This window comes from Corapipo altera, unplaced genomic scaffold (genome assembly GCF_003945725.1).
Source record: "Corapipo altera isolate COAL_440 unplaced genomic scaffold, ASM394572v1 107b, whole genome shotgun sequence".
Classification (NCBI taxonomy): Eukaryota; Metazoa; Chordata; class Aves; order Passeriformes; family Pipridae; genus Corapipo; species Corapipo altera.
Window position 1 is genome coordinate 2,396,920 of NW_020884951.1, and position 16,687 is coordinate 2,413,606.

Sequence of the window (16,687 nt, forward strand, 5' to 3'; positions counted from 1 at the left end):
GCCAAGACACAGGGTGTCCAGGGTTACAGCACTGCCAGGGCACGGGGTGTCCAGGGTTACAGCACTGCCAAGACACAGGGTGTCCAGGGTTACAGCACTGCCAGGGCACGGGGCAGCACGTCCTGCCAGTGCCTGAGGTGTCACCGCCTGCACTGCCTGGGGAAGCACTGGCAGCTCCAGCTGGCAGCTCTGCCAGTGGTGGCACAGAGCTTTCTCTGGGTCACAGGAGCCATGTCAGCACGGGGCTGATTGTCCTGCACTCCAATGAGATGGGATTTATGACTCTGGAGCTCTGGCACACTGTGCCTGGGCTGTGTTTTATCTGAACAAGTCTGGTGCCCAGCCTCAGCCTCTACAGGCAGCTGAGCACAGCTGAGGTGGGAACTGTGCTGAGCTAAGCTGCTGAGAGCAAAACTTGTGATTCTGAGCAGAGTCAAATTAAACCAAATTCAACCTTTTCCAAACCCTGGCTGCAGCTCTCCATGGTCATGCAGCAGGAATGTTCAGGGGATACGAATCTGTGCAGAACTGTGGCCTCTGAGGCTACAGACAACTTTGTGAGCAGTTAATTTTTAATGATATATACAAATCTATTTATACATGTATTTTTATATCCGTTCATCCTGCTTTTAGAAGAAAACATACACAGTAATTTAGACCCTGTGGCATGTTCCTGCAGGCCAGTGGTTATTTGCTACCTCTGTTTATGTTTCCATATAAATTGAGTATAAAGAGTTGTTCCTCCAGAGAACTGCAACTTAAAAGCAAATTCAAGAAAAAATACCAGTTGAAGTATTTCCTATAAAGGGGTTCAGGTAAGACAACAGAGAAAAGTGACAATAAATCCAGTGTGATAGAGATAGGAACTTCAGGGTATTTTAAAGCTGCTGTTTTCTTTATTACTGAGTTTTCATCAAAATGAAAAAGTAGTGATGTGTGTGGAACAAGCATTCAGGACACGTAGGATCCTGCCAGTGAAGGTCTTGGCTAGGCTTGGCCAAACCAGCCTGGCTTGTGCCCAGAGATCCACAAACGCCCTTTCAGTCAGCAGTGTGTTGGGAGGGCACTGGAGGCAGTGGCTGCCCTGCACTCCTCTCCTCCTGCTCGTCCTTCCCTCCTCTCCTCTTCTTCCTCCTGCTCCTCCTCTCTTTTCCTCCTCCTCTCCTCCTCTTCTCCTGCTTCTCCTGCTCCTCCAGGCTCTTGCCCATGGAGGCACTGCTGAGGGAGGCGTTCCCACAGGGCTGTCAGTGTCCATCCCCAGAGAAGGGAGGACATGGGAAGCACCAGCCATGCCTTGCCAGCTGCATCCAGGTACAGCCCTGTCCCTGACTGTGGCCTCTCGTGTGTTCTGCAGGGGCACTGGGCATCTCCTGGGTGAAGTATTACTGCCAGTATGAAAAAGAGGCAAAAACCTTACGGATGACACCCATAGACCAGAAGCCTGGAGCTAAGCAAGTGAGTTGGATGTCTGCAAACATTGGCCCAGCCATGGGGTCTCCCCTTGCACTTGCCCGTGGTGTCCCTTCCCGTGCCAGCCGTGCGGGTGCCACGGGCAGGAGCAGCAGCCAGCCCTGCCATGGGAGCAGTGTCTGGCCACAGGCTGGGCCCGGGGCAGTGCCTGGGGGCGGGCTCCTGGGGCAGGAGCCTTGTCCACACAGGGCAGTTTGGTGTCGCCTGAAAGAGCCACCTCCGTGAGGGGAGGTCTCCCCCCTCTCTGTCCCTGGAGCTGAGGCCCGGCAGGGTTTGGCAGTGGGACACGGGTCCGTGTGGCATGAGCTGTGCTGGACAGTGCTGACCCATGAGTTCAGTCTGGGGTGAAGCTTGTGCTTCTCTAGACCAGCTGATGTTGATCCTTCTCCATGCACATGAGCTGTGAGCTGCAGCCTGGGCTTCACGAGCCCTCTGGCAGCCACTGCAGTGCTTGAATGACTCAAGTTGCTACAGGAGTTACTGCTTCCAAACACAGCATTTCCCTGCCTCCCCATGTGCTCACAGCACTGCTCTGTGGTTTGCCTTCTGCTCTCGGCGCTGGTTCTGTGGGACTGGGACAGTGTTAGGAGAGGAGGGGAGGGCAGCAATGCAGCTCCAAACTGCACTAAGGCAGTGATTTTGGGAGCACTTTTCACAAAGTGCTCGAAGTCTGGGAGTTCCCCCAGTGCCTCCTCGTGACAGGGAAGGGGTGGGAGGATGGAGCACAGCCAGTACCTCCAGCTGAATCCCCCACCCTCCTCTGCCATGGAGCGGGTCCCCAGGGCCTTTCCAGCCCGGTGTGTGCTCCAGTGCATGAGCTCATGGTCTGTTCTTGGCAGCACTCTGCACACTGCAGCAGGAAAATAAAATAGATGTTTTGCAAGTCTTTGGCAGAGACCGGGGCAGAGAAATGTCCGAACTATTGTCTGGAGAGATTTGTTGTCACCTATGCCATAAGCATGTCTAAGAAGGCCAATTATTGCAGGTAAGGGCTTGGAAACGTGTAAATTAGTGCCTTTCCCAAATCCTGGCAGTCTGGGAATCTGCACCGTCAGGTCACAGCTGGCCACACAACTTCACAATCACATTATGAATTGACTGTGCTGCAGAGCACAGGGACATGAACACTCAGAGCCAGGACTGAGCCCCCAGTGCCACTCTCCAGAGCACACCTGCTCTAGGTGGGGTCAGGAACTGTCCCTTTGCCACGTGGTGTTTGTGTAAAGCCATCAATGACCATCAGTGTTGTGGGGAACTGATACTGATGATCAGCCCTGACAAAAATTAGGACCCAGCTGTGTCAGATCAGAGGGGAGTGTGGTTCTGGCCTCAGGCACCAGGGACTGCCTCACCAGGTTTGCTGGAGCAGCGTTCCAGCGCTGCAGAGGCACAGTGCTGGTGTGTGGGGTAATGCTGTGAAGTCCAGAAAATTCTGTGGCTGAGGAGAGGAAGCCTGGAGCACAGAGCCTCTGATCCCTGCCTGTGTTGGTGGAGGGATGACCCCCTGTGCTCCTCTTACTGCCATCAGACTCTCAGGACATCTGTGGGCAGTGCTGTGCTGCGCTGGAGCTGCAGGGGGCTGAGGAACCTGAAATTTTCTCCTGTGTTTCTGTCCTCTCACCTTGGCTTTCGTGTTCTCTCCTAGGGCACCTTGGACCTGACCCTGAAATCCTGTGTTAGGAGAAAGACTGACTCCATAGACAAAAGGTTTTGTTTTGACATTGAAACCAATGAAAGGTGAGAGGCTTCGTGTTCAGGCGTCCCCAAACCCCACAGGCCTGGAGCAAATCCCTCTTTGCTGTCTATTAAAAACAACTTTTCTTCCTTTCCCTGCCTGTCCCTGGGGGAATTCCACGCAGGTCCGGGACCATCACGCTGCAGGCACTCTCGGAAGCCAACCGAAGGCTGTGGATGGAGGCGATGGACGGGAAGGAGCCAGTGAGTGTTCCCGGAGCTGTTCCCAGCTGGAACGTGCTGTCGAGCAGTGTCCTCTGCTGGCGAGTGCAGGGCACACTCGAGGACACGGCCCCTGCTCTGTGCCCCTCCTCCTTCTCTCCTGGTACCTGCCGGTGCATCATGGCCTTGGGCTCCGTGCTGGGCTCAGCACAGCTCCCTCTAGGGATTTTTGGGTTTCCCCCTAAATCTCGGGATGTTCCCTGGCTGTGCCAGCCCGCTTGAGGGCTACCCTTTCCGAGGCTGGGATGCTCCCATTCCTGCTCCTCACTGCCTGCTGGAGCTGATGTTTTGTCTGCCCCTGCTCTGAGCAGCCTTTGGAAAGGTGGGGCTGCCCACCCTGCACCCATGTTCTCCCACCTTTCTGTGCCTACTGGGGTTTCCTTCCTTCAGTCTGAGCAAAGCTCAGAGCCCTGCAGTTTGCCTACAGTTCAGAGCAACAGGTGCCCCAAGGAAATACAGGGAGGCATCAGAAACTCCTTTTTGTGCAGATAATGGGATCTTGCTTAATTGTAAAATGACATTTCTATGGGACATTGTCTTTTTGGCTGTGATTGGCTCTGGGTGATTTATGGATGATTTATGGGTGACCTATGCGTGGTTTATGGGTGATCTGTGGGTGGTTTATGGGTGATCTGTGGGTGGTTTATGGGTGATCTGTGGGTAATCTTTGGGTAATCTATGGATGATTTATCGAGTGCTGCAATTTCTTTCAGAAATAAGTACCAAATCATGCTGATGATGTTTTTGTTTCTCCCTCTCCCATTCCCTCTCCCTTTTTCAGATCTACCACAGTCCCATCACAAAGCAGGAAGAAAGTGAGTCACTTCTGTTACTGTTATCTGGGCTCCCAGAGCTGTCCAGAGGCTGGGCAGGGTTTTCCTTGCACACACTCTCATTCTCAATTGCTGCCAGGTAGCTGTGTTCCCCCTCTGTGGTGGCAATGTCGCTTCTGTCCTTGCATCACAGTGTCTGGCACTGAGCCCAGATAAGAATGGGTTGCAGACAGTAGAAGTTAGTGATGCAATGAGCAGTTTTTATTTAGCCAGGAGTAGTGGGATGTGGGGTTCAATTTGCACCTCCAAATGCCAGCGTAACAGAGGGGAAAAGATCAGTGAGAGACTGAGGATATGTCCCTTAGCAAAGATACTAATAGGGCAAAAGAAGTGCCATTTAGTTCCCTGGAGGTCCCACCCACCACAGTGTCCCACGTTCCCCCTCTCGGCAGTGGGGTGCACCTTGGGAGCCCTGAACACTCCAGGGCCTCGTTAGCTGGGTGAAACCTGCATTCTGTCTCAGAGCTCACTTTATCAGCACTGTAATTAGCTGGCTCTGATGAGCACAGGGGCATGAGCACAAACCTGCTGTGCGGCCGTGTTCACATGGCACACTGGGAGCAGTGTGACTCAGGGGTTCACTAAATAAACACTCTCTATTTTTAATAGATTAGAGCTGGTAAGTGTTCCAGTGGTATCACAGCCCTCGGAATCAAGCACCGAGGGGGTCTGTGCTGATTCCTTTGGTAAGACTAAGAAACATCTGGGCTTAGTGTTGCTGTTGCTCAGAGCAGAAATAACCAGTACAATCAATCTACTGAAAATGCAGGGACCCCATGGGCTTCCCCAGCACAGCCTGTGCTGGACTGGGATTGATCCAGATATATCCTGTGGCTGTTTTTTCCAGCAAAATGTTGTTTTAAGTTAAAAAGAGACAGGCCCAGAGCTGAACTGTGGGTAGTTGGCTGGAACAAGCCCTGTTCTCTCCTTTCCTCAACACATCAAGCTGGGTTCATTTTGGTTTTTAATTCTAGTGATGTAGAGAAGCAGAAAATACATGATTGCATGATGGGGAAGAGCTTCAACTGCAAATTTTGCTCTGAAAGTGATTAATGAAGTCCTTATCAGACACAATTCACATGTGGCAGGACCTGATTTACACTGCTATTATTAAAGACAGGGGATAGGGAGCAGTACTGCAACTCGAAATAAATTCAAGGGGAAATGGGAGAACATATGGAACTAATAGCTGCTTGTCAGGATGTACAGAGTGCTGGTGTTTTCCTGGAGGGATGTGCGGGATGCGGGTGTAGGTGTGAACATATCTGTGAGCTGGGGCACTGCAGCTTGGGGTGCTGAGAGGAGCTGGAGCTGGAGGTGTCCCAGGGGTCCCCAGGGGTGCTCAGGCAGCTAACATGGATTCCTTGTCCCAAACAGTGGAGCTGAACGAGGTCGGCTTCAAGTTTGTTCGGAAGTGCATCAACGCGGTGGAGACGAAAGGTGAGGAGCTCGCCCTGCTGTCGGGAGGTGCTGCTGGCCTGGCCCTGCTTCCCAGGGCCTCAAGGCACCTCATAGTTCCTGTAGTACTGTGTTTGTTAGTTGCTGACACGGGACCTTGGCTTTTAGCTGAAGAAATCTCGTGTAGTCTGGAATGTCATCATACCAAATTTGGTTGGGATTGAACTTCTACCTTTATGCTGTTTTCACTCCTGGTTTTCTCAGTTCTGGCTCTGAGCACACCCACTGTTGGGCACCAGGAGAGCAGCTCTGACAGCCCATGCTGGGGGCCAGGAAGAGCTGAGGAGGGTACAGGGTTGTTCAGCCCCAGTCTGTGCAGCAACAGGACAGAAACAGGCTGAGGGGTGGCAGCTCATCCTCTGGGCTGTCCCATGTCTCCCAGCCTGCACCAGTGAACATCCAGTGAACTTCACCAGAATGGGCTGGAGGAGTAGGGTGAATCCCTCAGAACTTCTGGATGCCCAGGCTGCTGCAGGGAATGGCGCCTGGGTTCATCTCCAGAACCTCTGGGACTGTGGCAGCCAATGCCTGCTGGAGTGGGAAGCAATGGGGTGACAAAGACCCTGCTCACAGAGCTGGGAAAGACAGTGGCTCTGCCTGTCCCAGCACTGGCCAGTGTTTTCAGAATCTACTCCAATGTGTTTGTCTTCTCTCTGGGTTTGAGCACATTCATGTTAAACCTGCACCTCCCAGAAATGGCACATTTGGGCTGGTGTATCCCATGCACTGGCTGACCGGGCTGTGGGACAGAGCCCAGCAGCAGGGAGAGCAGTTCCACTAGATGGGGCTTTTGGGCTTCCAACCAGTGGGAGGACCTTGGCTGACACTCCTGGCTTTCTCCTCTTAGGAATCTCCACAGAGGGCGTGTACCGGACTGTTGGCAGCAATATCCAGGTGCAGAAGTTGCTGAATGCCTTTTTTGGTAAGAATTAATTATTCCATGCAATTACCCTGTCCCGGTTTTGAATTGCTGGGGAAGGACAGAGAGTATCAAGTACCCCAGTAAGAAATGTCCAGTGTGGGTCCCTGCACCCCCTCTGAGTCACATGTTCCCCTCCTTTCCTGGGTCTTTTCCCCTTCTTTCCTATATCATGGTGAGCTGGACTGGGATAACACAGTGAGCTGGACTGGGGAGGTGGCCTCTGCAGGGAGGCCTCCACCCTGGTGTAAGGTTTTTCCCTGGAAGGATGGGGACACCTCACTGTGTGTGTTAGGGAGTCAGTGTACCTGTTAAGAAGTCGCTGGATGCATTCCTGCTGTGAGCCTGCCTGTGACTGGATCTGTCTGTCACAGAATGTGGCAGCTGGGGACAGTCTCTATAGGAGACTCCCTGGGCAGGCTGTGGGGCTCAGCAGCACAGCTCTGTGCTGGGACAGGTGCTGCCAGGCTGGGACCTGGCTGAGGCCATCGTGCCCCGACCCCTGTGAGCCCCTCGGGTGAGCCCTGGGCTCGGTGCCCGTGTGCCCAAGGCTGAGCCATTCTCTGCAGCCCTGCCTAGGGGCTGGAGGGAAGGGCAGGGAGTGGGATCCCCTCACTGCCTGCGTGCCTCGGGCTCGCCCCAGCTCAGACACCTGATATTAATGCAGCATTCAAAGCCTTTGGCTGTTGCTTCCTATTGCTTCTACTCTGGATGTTGTTTATTAAGACACTGGTTTGTGCTGGCATCTGGCTGTGCCCAGTTCTCATGGAGCCATGACTGGCTCTACTCGCCTGTGACTCATTGCTGAGCCTCAAGTTTTATTGCTGCTTGATTCTCACCCTCCCTGTGAGCAGCTCTGTGGTTTCTCCTCCAAACCACACCAGTGAGTGGCTTTTTGTTTTGTTTATCTGCATGGCCTGGATAACCACTTGCTACCCGCTGGCTATGAATGCACGATGGAAAGTCCAACACCACAGAAATAACTGCTGCAGCAGGATTTCAACCTGAACTGCTCTAAGGAGTTAGATTTTTGTTTGTTTGTTTGTTTCTACTCCTCTTTCTTTTTAAAAATAAATCTTGCTGTTTATTTTTTTAGTCTAGCTGCCCCCCATCCTGCAACCACATCCTTCACTTCATGGCACCAGAGACATGATGTGGTTGTTCAGTGAGGGTGGGTAGGAGCAAACTGTCCTTCCACACTGCTGCCCCCCCCGAGCTCCTTCCTCTCCCTGCAGCGAGAGGAAATGCTTCCAGAACAGCATTCAAGGGAGCAAAGGGGGGATTGGAGCTGGCACTCAGATTACTATGGATGTCAGAAAGCTTGTCTTGGCCTGTTGGAATCTGTTGTTTCTACCAGTCTTGGGAAAAAGCAAACTATGGAGAATACGTCCTCACTGACTTTTCAGCACTGCTTAAATTTGATCTTCTGCTTCCCCCCTTGTCCCTCATTAGCACTGCTCCCCAGCCTCTCCAAAGTCCTGACACTGGTGCTTTTCCCAGCTTTTCCCTGTTATGTTTTTCCCAGCTACGGGAATCAGAAGCTCTCTTTGTGTGCTGCTGTGGCTTCATATGTCTCGAGGGGAAACCCCACCAGAGCAGACTATTTATAAACAACCTCTAAATGAACCTTATTTTAAAGGCATTTTGTTTTTCCTCCAGATCCGAAATGCCCCGGGGATGTGGATCTCCAGAGTGGAGACTGGGACATCAAGACCATTACCAGTTCACTGAAGTTCTATCTCAGGTAGCACTGCAGGTCCCCCCTGCCCCAAGGGGGCAAAGGAGCCTGGGGCTGATTCAGGTGAAAAGTGGAGTAATTTGCCAGATGTTTACATCTGGCTATTGGAGAGGGCAGAGTCACAAAGGCTGGGGGAAGAGGACTGGATTTTGATAAATGTGGGTGTTGCAGAACCTCCCATGCCATGGGGAGAACTCTTTCAGGGATGCTGCCTGAGGGGAGGTGCCGCTGTGGTGGTGGGTTCCTTTCAGTCCAGGGTCGGTGATGAGCAGGTCATGCTGTCCTGCACAACTCAGTTTTCTTTCTGGTTGTTGCAGGAACCTGTCTGAACCCGTCATGACATACAAGCTCCACAAAGAGCTGGTCCTGGCTGCCAGTAAGTGCCACAGCTGCCCCACTGATGGTCCCTGGCCCTGCCCTCCCCAGACAGGGTCCATCAAAATCACTTGTCAGAGCTCTGTCAGCCCAACTCCGTGGTGTCTGGCTGCTTCCCCTGTTCAAAGAACAGTGACCCTCCTTTTCAAGTGCTTACCTGTGCAGGGGAGGTAGATTTTCCTTCTTTCCTTTGCTGCTGCAGTGCCCTTCCTTTGAACAGGGTTTCATGTTCTCAGAGGGTCTGGAGAGCCAGGGTATGTCACTCACCTGAGAGCAGCACAACAGTCCCACAAGAATTGCTGCCCTATAGTATTGATATATTTATTTTAAAACCCACGAGGGAATGGGCTGTGCTGTTCCCACATAGATAGCACACAGATAGGTGCTCCCTTTAGGTCGTGAAATTTGTCCTGGGATGTTGAATCCAAAGTGTCTACCAGTACATGAAAGACATTTCTCTGCTGCAGCTCTTGGGATTGAGCCACAGCCACGAATAACAGAGGTCAGCCAGGAAGCACAGGTGTATTGCCAGGCCCTCACGTGTGCTGAGCTGGCCTGTCCTCAACTGTCCCCTCATCATGGCCACTGCAGATAAGCTGTGACAGTTGTGAACTGGCTGCATCCTCGGAGCGTGTTGGGAGCCGGTGTCCTGTGAGGGAGACAGAGGGATGCAGGAAGCTGGGCATTGCTCTCAGCATGGGAGTGCTGGCATTCAGAAATATGTGGCATTAGAATGTCCCTCACTCCCCTGTGCACCTGGAAGTCAATGGGAGGGGAGGGGCCACCTCTCCTCCATATGGCTCCCTGGAGAATGAATAACACCCCTTCTTTCTTGGAAAGGGAAATGTTCCACCTCCTGCTGATGGTGCTAAATAAATCCCAGGATTTATTAGTTTCAGAACTGGTTAAGTCTGTGATGTCTGGGCAGGATCCCGATCCCTTCCCTGCCCTCCTTCAGAAACTTGCAACATTGAGCTTCCCAGCCACTGGATCCCAAACCATGCTTACACTGAGCATTTTATTGTTTCTGGATTATTTTTGCTTCTAAGGGTGACCTCTTTGGGTCAGGGACTCAGTTTTTTTCTCTGCAGGGTATTTTGGGTGTTGTTCAGTGTTAGAGCTCTCTGGGCTGATAAGACACTAGAGAGGGGCCATGTGCTCCCAGGTGTGTGGGGTGAGGGTGCCAAGGGAGGACCTGCCCATGCCCAGCCTCTTTCAGCCTGCAGCCCTGAGCTCCTTTTCAAGCTCCGTTTCTTCCTCTTTCTACCTCATGTTGTTCCTCCCAGTGTTCACCCTGTTGCTGTGAAGTCTCACTTCTCTCTGCTCCCTCTTGCTCTCCCACTGCACAGAGAACAGCTTTGGTTTCTTTTGGCTTTATCTTTCCCTGGTGTATTTACTTCGAAAGTGGTGGGCACAAACTCTTCTTTGTGTTACTGCTTTCCAGAGTCCGAGAACCTGGATTACAGGCTGGGAGCTATCCATGCACTGGTGTATAAACTGCCTGACAAGAACAGGGAGATGTTAGAGCTCCTCATCCAGCACCTCGTCAAGTAAGGAGATGTTTTCCTCTAAAACCAAAGAAAGGGAATAATAGAATCAGCAGAACAAGCCATTTTTGGGGTTAGGTTTGCAAAATTGTATCCACCACAGCCCCCTTGGGAATTTCCACATGGACTGCACAGATGAGGTGATTATCCTTGCTGCCCTCCGCATGAAGTGATGCTTCTCTTTCTGATTGCCCCTTCCACCCCTTTCTGACACACACAGAGCAGGAAATTATTTTAAAATTAAAATACCCTCCTGAGAGCGGGGTTGTAAATCTCACCTCTCACTCCAGATAACAGGAATGTTAGGTCTGGGGTTCGGGAGTGGCTGTGGGACCTGTGCCTATGGGCTGCATGTGGAGCTTTGGTTTTATCTGCAGCCCTGTGGGTTGATGTCCTGAGCCCTCAGAGCAGCAGGAAGATGTGAGCATGTTGGTCAGGTTCTGGCACAGGCATGTGGCAGTGGGTGCTTGGTGGCACTGAGCAGTGACCTGTGGCTCCCCCTGTGAGCCACTGAAAGAGCCTGTTACTGATGATCATGGCACCAGCACTGCACTGGCAATGGAGGTTTTCCTGCCTCCTTGTCACTCCAAACTCAAAGACTTGGTGGGCAGGGGCAATTGTTTGGGCTCCAGAATTGCTTTGGAGAAGCTGTTTTCAAACCTGGACTGTTTCCATCAGCAGGGCTGACCTGGCACTGTCACCCTGGCACACAAAGGGGAGTGCCATGCCCCAATGCCATGGTCCCTCAGGGGGGCTGCTTTGGGGGACCCTGCCTGCAAGCTGGTTTCAGCCTTTCAGGTACCTGTCTGTGTGGTTTTAGGAGTCTTTCTGTGTGTGAGGCTGAGCCAAGTGCCTGGCGTTCACCATGAGTACACCAAGTGCCCCGTGAGATGATGCAATGCTTGTGGTCACTGAGTTTATTCCTCAAAGTGTTTACTCTTAAATTCTATTCACTCTCCCCCTGGAGACAGAACCCTCTAAGGCCAGAGCTACAGGGCAAACTCAGAGTTCATCACATGTCAGCATCAGTCTCTCCTCAGGTCCAGTTCTGGCTGAGGCAGTGCCCACCTGCATGGTTTGTATTGCAGCCAACATCTAGGGCTGCCCTGCAGGCTCCATCCTCCTCCAGAGCTGGGGCACTGCTGGGCAGGCAGAGCTCTGCCCTGTGGAACTGGGGTCTCTCAGAGAGCAGATGCTGTGCAGAGATTTATTGGAAACCACTGAAGTGTGCTCCCTACCTTCAGTCCTCTTCCTTCAGAGAGAAGGAAAATTAAAGCCAGAAGTTAGTTCTGGATAAATAGGATATAGGATTTAAATGATTCCTTTGTTGAGTCCTTTTGTGTATGTGTTGTGCAGATGACTTTTGATTTCAGAGTTGAAGTGGAGCTGGGAGTGGGAAGGGATCAAATGAAAATGCTGTCAGCACGTTGCTCTCCCAGCAGCTGTCCCAGCCAAACGTGCACGTCGGAGCTAGAACCGTGTTTGTCTCTGCAGGGAAACAGGTTCTCCTGAGACACAATGAAGAAAATTGTAGGACTGATTCTTACTGTATCCTGGGTTTTTATGGCTCGTAGTGAGATCTGTTTGGAAAAAACCAAACCAAACCCTATTCCTCCTTCCCCTGCTCTCTGCAGTGTGTGTGAGCACAGCCGGGAGAACCTGATGTCGCCGTCCAACATGGGCGTGATCTTCGGGCCCACTCTCATGCGGGCACAGGAGGACACTGTGGCAGCGATGATGAACATCAAGTTCCAAAACATCGTGGTTGAGATCCTGATCGAGCACTTTGGGAAGGTACAGGCAGCCCCCCAGCCCGGAGCTGCTCCGGCTGCTCCTGCACACTGTTGCTGCGGCAACGCAGCAGCGCTCTGGCTCCTTCGGGAGCCTCCTGGGGCTGGGTTTGTGTAACACACTGCTCTGAAAGGCTTCAGGAGGAAACAAAGAATTGCAAGAGTGTTCCTCACCGTGGCCTTTAGCTGGTTCCAGAGCAAACACCGAGTCTGGGCATTTTTGCTTTTCTTTTTAAATAAGGGTAGTCTTTATTGAAAAACCCCTATTGTATGGCTGGACATTAGAGGGCTTGACACTTTCCTTTGTTAGACAGGAGCTAGGCCAGAGCAGAACTGGTTTTAATGTGCACAGTCCAAGATGAGACACTACACGACTGTTAAATCAGGGGAAAAAGCCCAGAGCAGACAGGTACTGAATGGTTGATGAAAGTAATTCAGCTGTGAATGCGATCCGTTCAGATCCAGATGTGAGGACAGCGTGGGGATGGTGTGGGAAGTCTAGGGGGAGCTGCTCCCTGGAGTGTGGGGGGTCTGGGGAGCTGCTGCCTGGGGTGGAGTGGTCTGAGGAGGCCGCAGCTGGTGTCCCGTGCCCATGGTGTTGGACTGTGCTCTGCACAGGGCAGTGAGCCCTGGAGAGCCTCCAGCCCCACGTGCCTTCCCTGGATCTGTGCTGGCTGTTTCAACCTGAGCAGCACCCGGGCTCCAGCTGCTGGGGTGGTGCTGAAGATCCACATGCAGGCAACAGCTTTGTCATGTGGAGTTGTGTCTTTGGAGAGCAGAATGTGCCGCTGTCTCTGCTTGCTCCTGGCGGTATCCGATGTCGGCTCGGGGATGTCAGGGTGGCTGGGGATGGCAAGACCTGTGTGTTAATGTTTAAAGCTTGAGCAGCATTTGCATCCCGAGCAGCAGATCCCAAGCAGGGTGCAGACTGCTTCCCTGGCAACTGCCCCAGGTTCCAAGGAGTGGGTTGGTCCTTCAACTTTTCATGATAGCATACACAGTGTCCAAACTTCTCTCATGCCTTAGAGGCAGGAAAGGTGTGGAGCCATCTGTTCAGGATGCTGTTTGCTGTGAGGGGGCTGGGGCAACTCCCAGCAATAGGGCAGCACAGGGGCAGGGAGAGGAAAGGAATAGGTGGCTGAAGCTGGATCAGCAAGGTTCTTGCAACAGGAGATGTGGAGCCAGAGCAACCAGGTGGGGACCAGATGTGGGGGTGGGACCAGATGTGGGGGTGGAAGTCGGCTGTAGTGCCAAGGATTGAAACCAGAGAAACAGGATGAAAGAGCTCAGAAACACTTCTGAGTATCCACACCAGAAGCTCAGGGAAATACAAGGCAGTTCCTTTGTAGGTCTCTGTGAAGGCCTTTAATAAGTTCCCACAGAAAAACAGGGAGTGGTTTGTGTCTGGGGTCTCACCCAGCTCGCTCCAGAGCTGAGGCTCTGTCCTCCCCCCATACAGCCCATGGCTCGGGCTGAGTCACCACACCATTGCCCTGCCACCTCCAAGAGCTGGGGTGGCACCTTTAATTAAACCACATGTCCCTTTGCTTGCTTTTAATTTCTCTAGCAATAAGGTTAAGTTAGTCACATTTACTAGATTGAGCTTGTAAGTTCAGTGTTTTAGAGTTGAGTGTCTTCAGCTCACACATGAGCAAACAGACGAGTCTGGAGGAAGAGGGGATGTGGGTTATGTGGTGCAATGTGAAGGCTCTGAGGACAAAGTAACTATGAAGTCTTTGTGGATAATATTACTATTTTCACAGCTCATGTTTCAGTACCATGAGTTAAGTCGAATAAGTTAAATAGGTTGATTGTTCTGGAAACATCTTCTTCCCTATACAACCCTTCGTAAGGTGAGGGTATGTCAATATCTTTGTACCTTCAGGTTGTTTAACTTGGATTTTCATTTATAAGCAAAGCAGAGGCTGCACTCACATCTTAAACAGAGTTGTTTGTGGTGCGTTTAGCTTGGGTCTCAGGTGTTGAAAAGCACCTTGTCAAAACAGCATTCTGTGGTACCTCTATAAGCATCCCTGGGGAACGTGACACTTCTTTAAAAATCAGTACTGGATGCTGGTCAGGATACAGGAAGGAGGTTGATATTTCAAAAAAATTGCCCTCCTGCAGGCAATACTTTGCTGTTTTAATAATACATGAGCTGCTGCTTTTAGCTCCCTCTGATTCCAGGCAGGGAGAGCACTCCAGACTTTGTGTTCCAGAGCGGGGAACGTGTCCTGCCCCTGCCCAGGCAGAGCCCTGTGGACACTGAGCCAGCACACGCCCTGTGCCACCAAACCCTGAGCGGTTTTGGTTTTTTTCCCAGAGAGGGTGTGGAGTCTCCCTCACCGGTGATGTTCCGGAACCATCTGGACACAATCCTGTGCCGTTTGCTCCGTAGACCCTGCCTGAGCAGGACGATGGACTGGATGCCCACTGTGCTCCCCTCCAGCCTGAACCATTCTGTGGTTCCTGCTGCTCCTCTCCTGTGCAGGGGGGGCAGGCTGTCAGCAGCCAGGCCAGGGTCCAGCACACGGATCATCCCAGGCCAGCCCAGGCTGGGCACAGACAGCCCAGCCATGGGGTGTGGGCAGCCTGGCTGCTGCTGCTGCTCACCGGGTCCAAGGAGATTGAACTAGGGATGTGCTTTCCTCTCCCATCCCTCATCTTGATCTCCCAGTCCTGCTCTTTGGCTGACAGAAGAAGGAATACACTTTTGGTTTGAATTACCAAAATGGGGCACTTAATCAAAGCAAAATGTTACATTTCTTCATGTTCAGATTTTTCTGGGTGACTCAATGAAGTTGTTTTTCTACATCAGTGTGGCCCAAGGGTGTGGTGGCCCAGCACTCTCATCCTCTGGGCTGGAGCCTGGGGGGGACCAGCTACATCTCCCAGGACAGGCAGTGAAGCCTCCAGGCAGCTTGGGCCATGTCTCCACAGTAACTCAGGCTTTCAATCCTAATATAACTTCAATTAACATCCCTGGGAATAGCCTTGGAGCAGCTCCTTTGGGCCTTAACACTATGTTTCAGCTATTAAAATGAAATTCTTTTTCAGCTCTTAAAAAAAGCCCTGACATAAATAAGAACCTCTCAATTAAACCCACCAAAAAGGTGCCACATGACCACTGTGAAAAGGAGATAAAAGTCAGCAGTATTGTTTTTATGCCTCTAATTCTTCCCAGGTAATTTCCTGGTACCACACACTTTATTGTAAGCCGAGAGCCGGAGGGTTGTAGCGGTAGATCTGAAACAATGACGGGCTGGTTTGGGTGTTTTGGAGATCGTATCACCTCACCAGTGGGAATTTTGATGTTCCTCAGGAGCTGTCAGCTCCAAAGCTTCAAAGCCTCCCTTGTCTGCTGCAGGAGAATTTGATTCTAGAGATTGTCTGTGTTTGTGATCTCGCTGCTGAGCCATGGGGAAGGTGTTGTTGGGGGGAGGGTGTTGGTGGTGTGGAGGTTATTGGTGGTGGGGAGGGTGTTGGTGATGGGGACAGTGCTGGTGGGGGGGGGGCACCTGTGGGAGGTGAGGCAGCAGCCCCTTTGTGTTGGGTCACCTGGACATGTCTCCCTTTACAGATCTACTCCGGCCCCCCAGAGGACACCACGGCCCCTCCAGTGCCCCCACCCAGGGTGGCTGCCCGGCGCCACAAACCCATCACCATCTCCAAACGTCCCCTGAGGGAAAGACCTGTCTTCTTTGGTGCTTCTGTGGAGGAAAGTGGAGGTCAGTCCACCTGTTCTCTAATGCCTTACTTGCCTCTCACCCCTCCTGCTTCCTGTAACACCTTTCCAGAAGCAACGAAGGAAACAGCAGCAGGGCTGCACTTCCTTAGCCCTGGGCATGGCAGGCAGTGAGGGCTGTTCAGGGAGAAAGGGAAGCAAAAAATACACGTGCGTGGATTGCATCGTCACAAGTCAGATTCCCTGGGATTTGGGTTTTTCTGCTTCCTGCCGTGTTCTCCATTAGCTAAACTAAGGCTGTTTCTTGCACAGGAGAGGCACAGAGGAGAGGTTTTGTGGCTTCGGAGGCAAAGGTGCAAAGGGAGCTGCAGAGGGAGTTGGTGGGATGGGAACCAGGGAGGTCTGCAGGGCTGGCTCAGCCACTGGTGGTTCCAGAGCAAGAACTCCAAAGTACTTTTTCAGGACCCAGTGATAGTATTTTCTAGACCAAGTTCAACTCTGCTGTTAAATCCAGCTGACTGTAAGGAAATGCTAAAGCCTTTACTGCAATGTCGAAGGGCACATCTGCTTAAGATCATGTTTCTGCACCCAATTTGCTCTAATTGTCACTGCAAACTGTGCCCTGATGCCATTGTTACCAAAGAGATGGCAAATTTCTTTCTCCATTACAGTTGTCAGAGCTTTTAGGCAGATGATGTTTTAGGCATAAAGTGTACACGAAATGCACTTTATGACACTGGCAAAACACGATTGATTCACGTTGCTCCTTAAAACCCCCAGGCTGCTCATGCTGTTGGGGCTGGCCTTGCATTCCAGTGCTTCCCCGAGCTGGGAGTGGAAGCACCAGCAGGAAGCAGGCTGCAGGGAGCACAGGGAGCAGGCTGCAGGGAGCACAGGGAGCAGGCTGCAGGGAGCA

At 52.0% G+C, this 16,687-nt stretch overlaps 1 protein-coding gene across 2 annotated transcripts in view; it reads left to right on the forward strand.

Moving 5' to 3' along the window:
• OPHN1 (oligophrenin 1) overlaps nt 1-16,687 on the forward strand; it is a 53,119-nt gene that overhangs the window by 31,140 nt on the left and 5,292 nt on the right. For both annotated transcript variants that reach the window (XM_027663094.1, XM_027663095.1), the window contains exons 9-19: nt 1,355-1,455; nt 3,116-3,207; nt 3,330-3,408; nt 4,208-4,241; nt 5,637-5,699; nt 6,565-6,639; nt 8,296-8,380; nt 8,692-8,750; nt 10,194-10,299; nt 11,931-12,090; nt 15,667-15,814. In XM_027663094.1, coding sequence (XP_027518895.1) covers nt 1,355-1,455; nt 3,116-3,207; nt 3,330-3,408; nt 4,208-4,241; nt 5,637-5,699; nt 6,565-6,639; nt 8,296-8,380; nt 8,692-8,750; nt 10,194-10,299; nt 11,931-12,090; nt 15,667-15,814 — 1,002 coding nt within the window. The remainder of the gene's footprint in view (nt 1-1,354; nt 1,456-3,115; nt 3,208-3,329; nt 3,409-4,207; nt 4,242-5,636; nt 5,700-6,564; nt 6,640-8,295; nt 8,381-8,691; nt 8,751-10,193; nt 10,300-11,930; nt 12,091-15,666; nt 15,815-16,687) is intronic.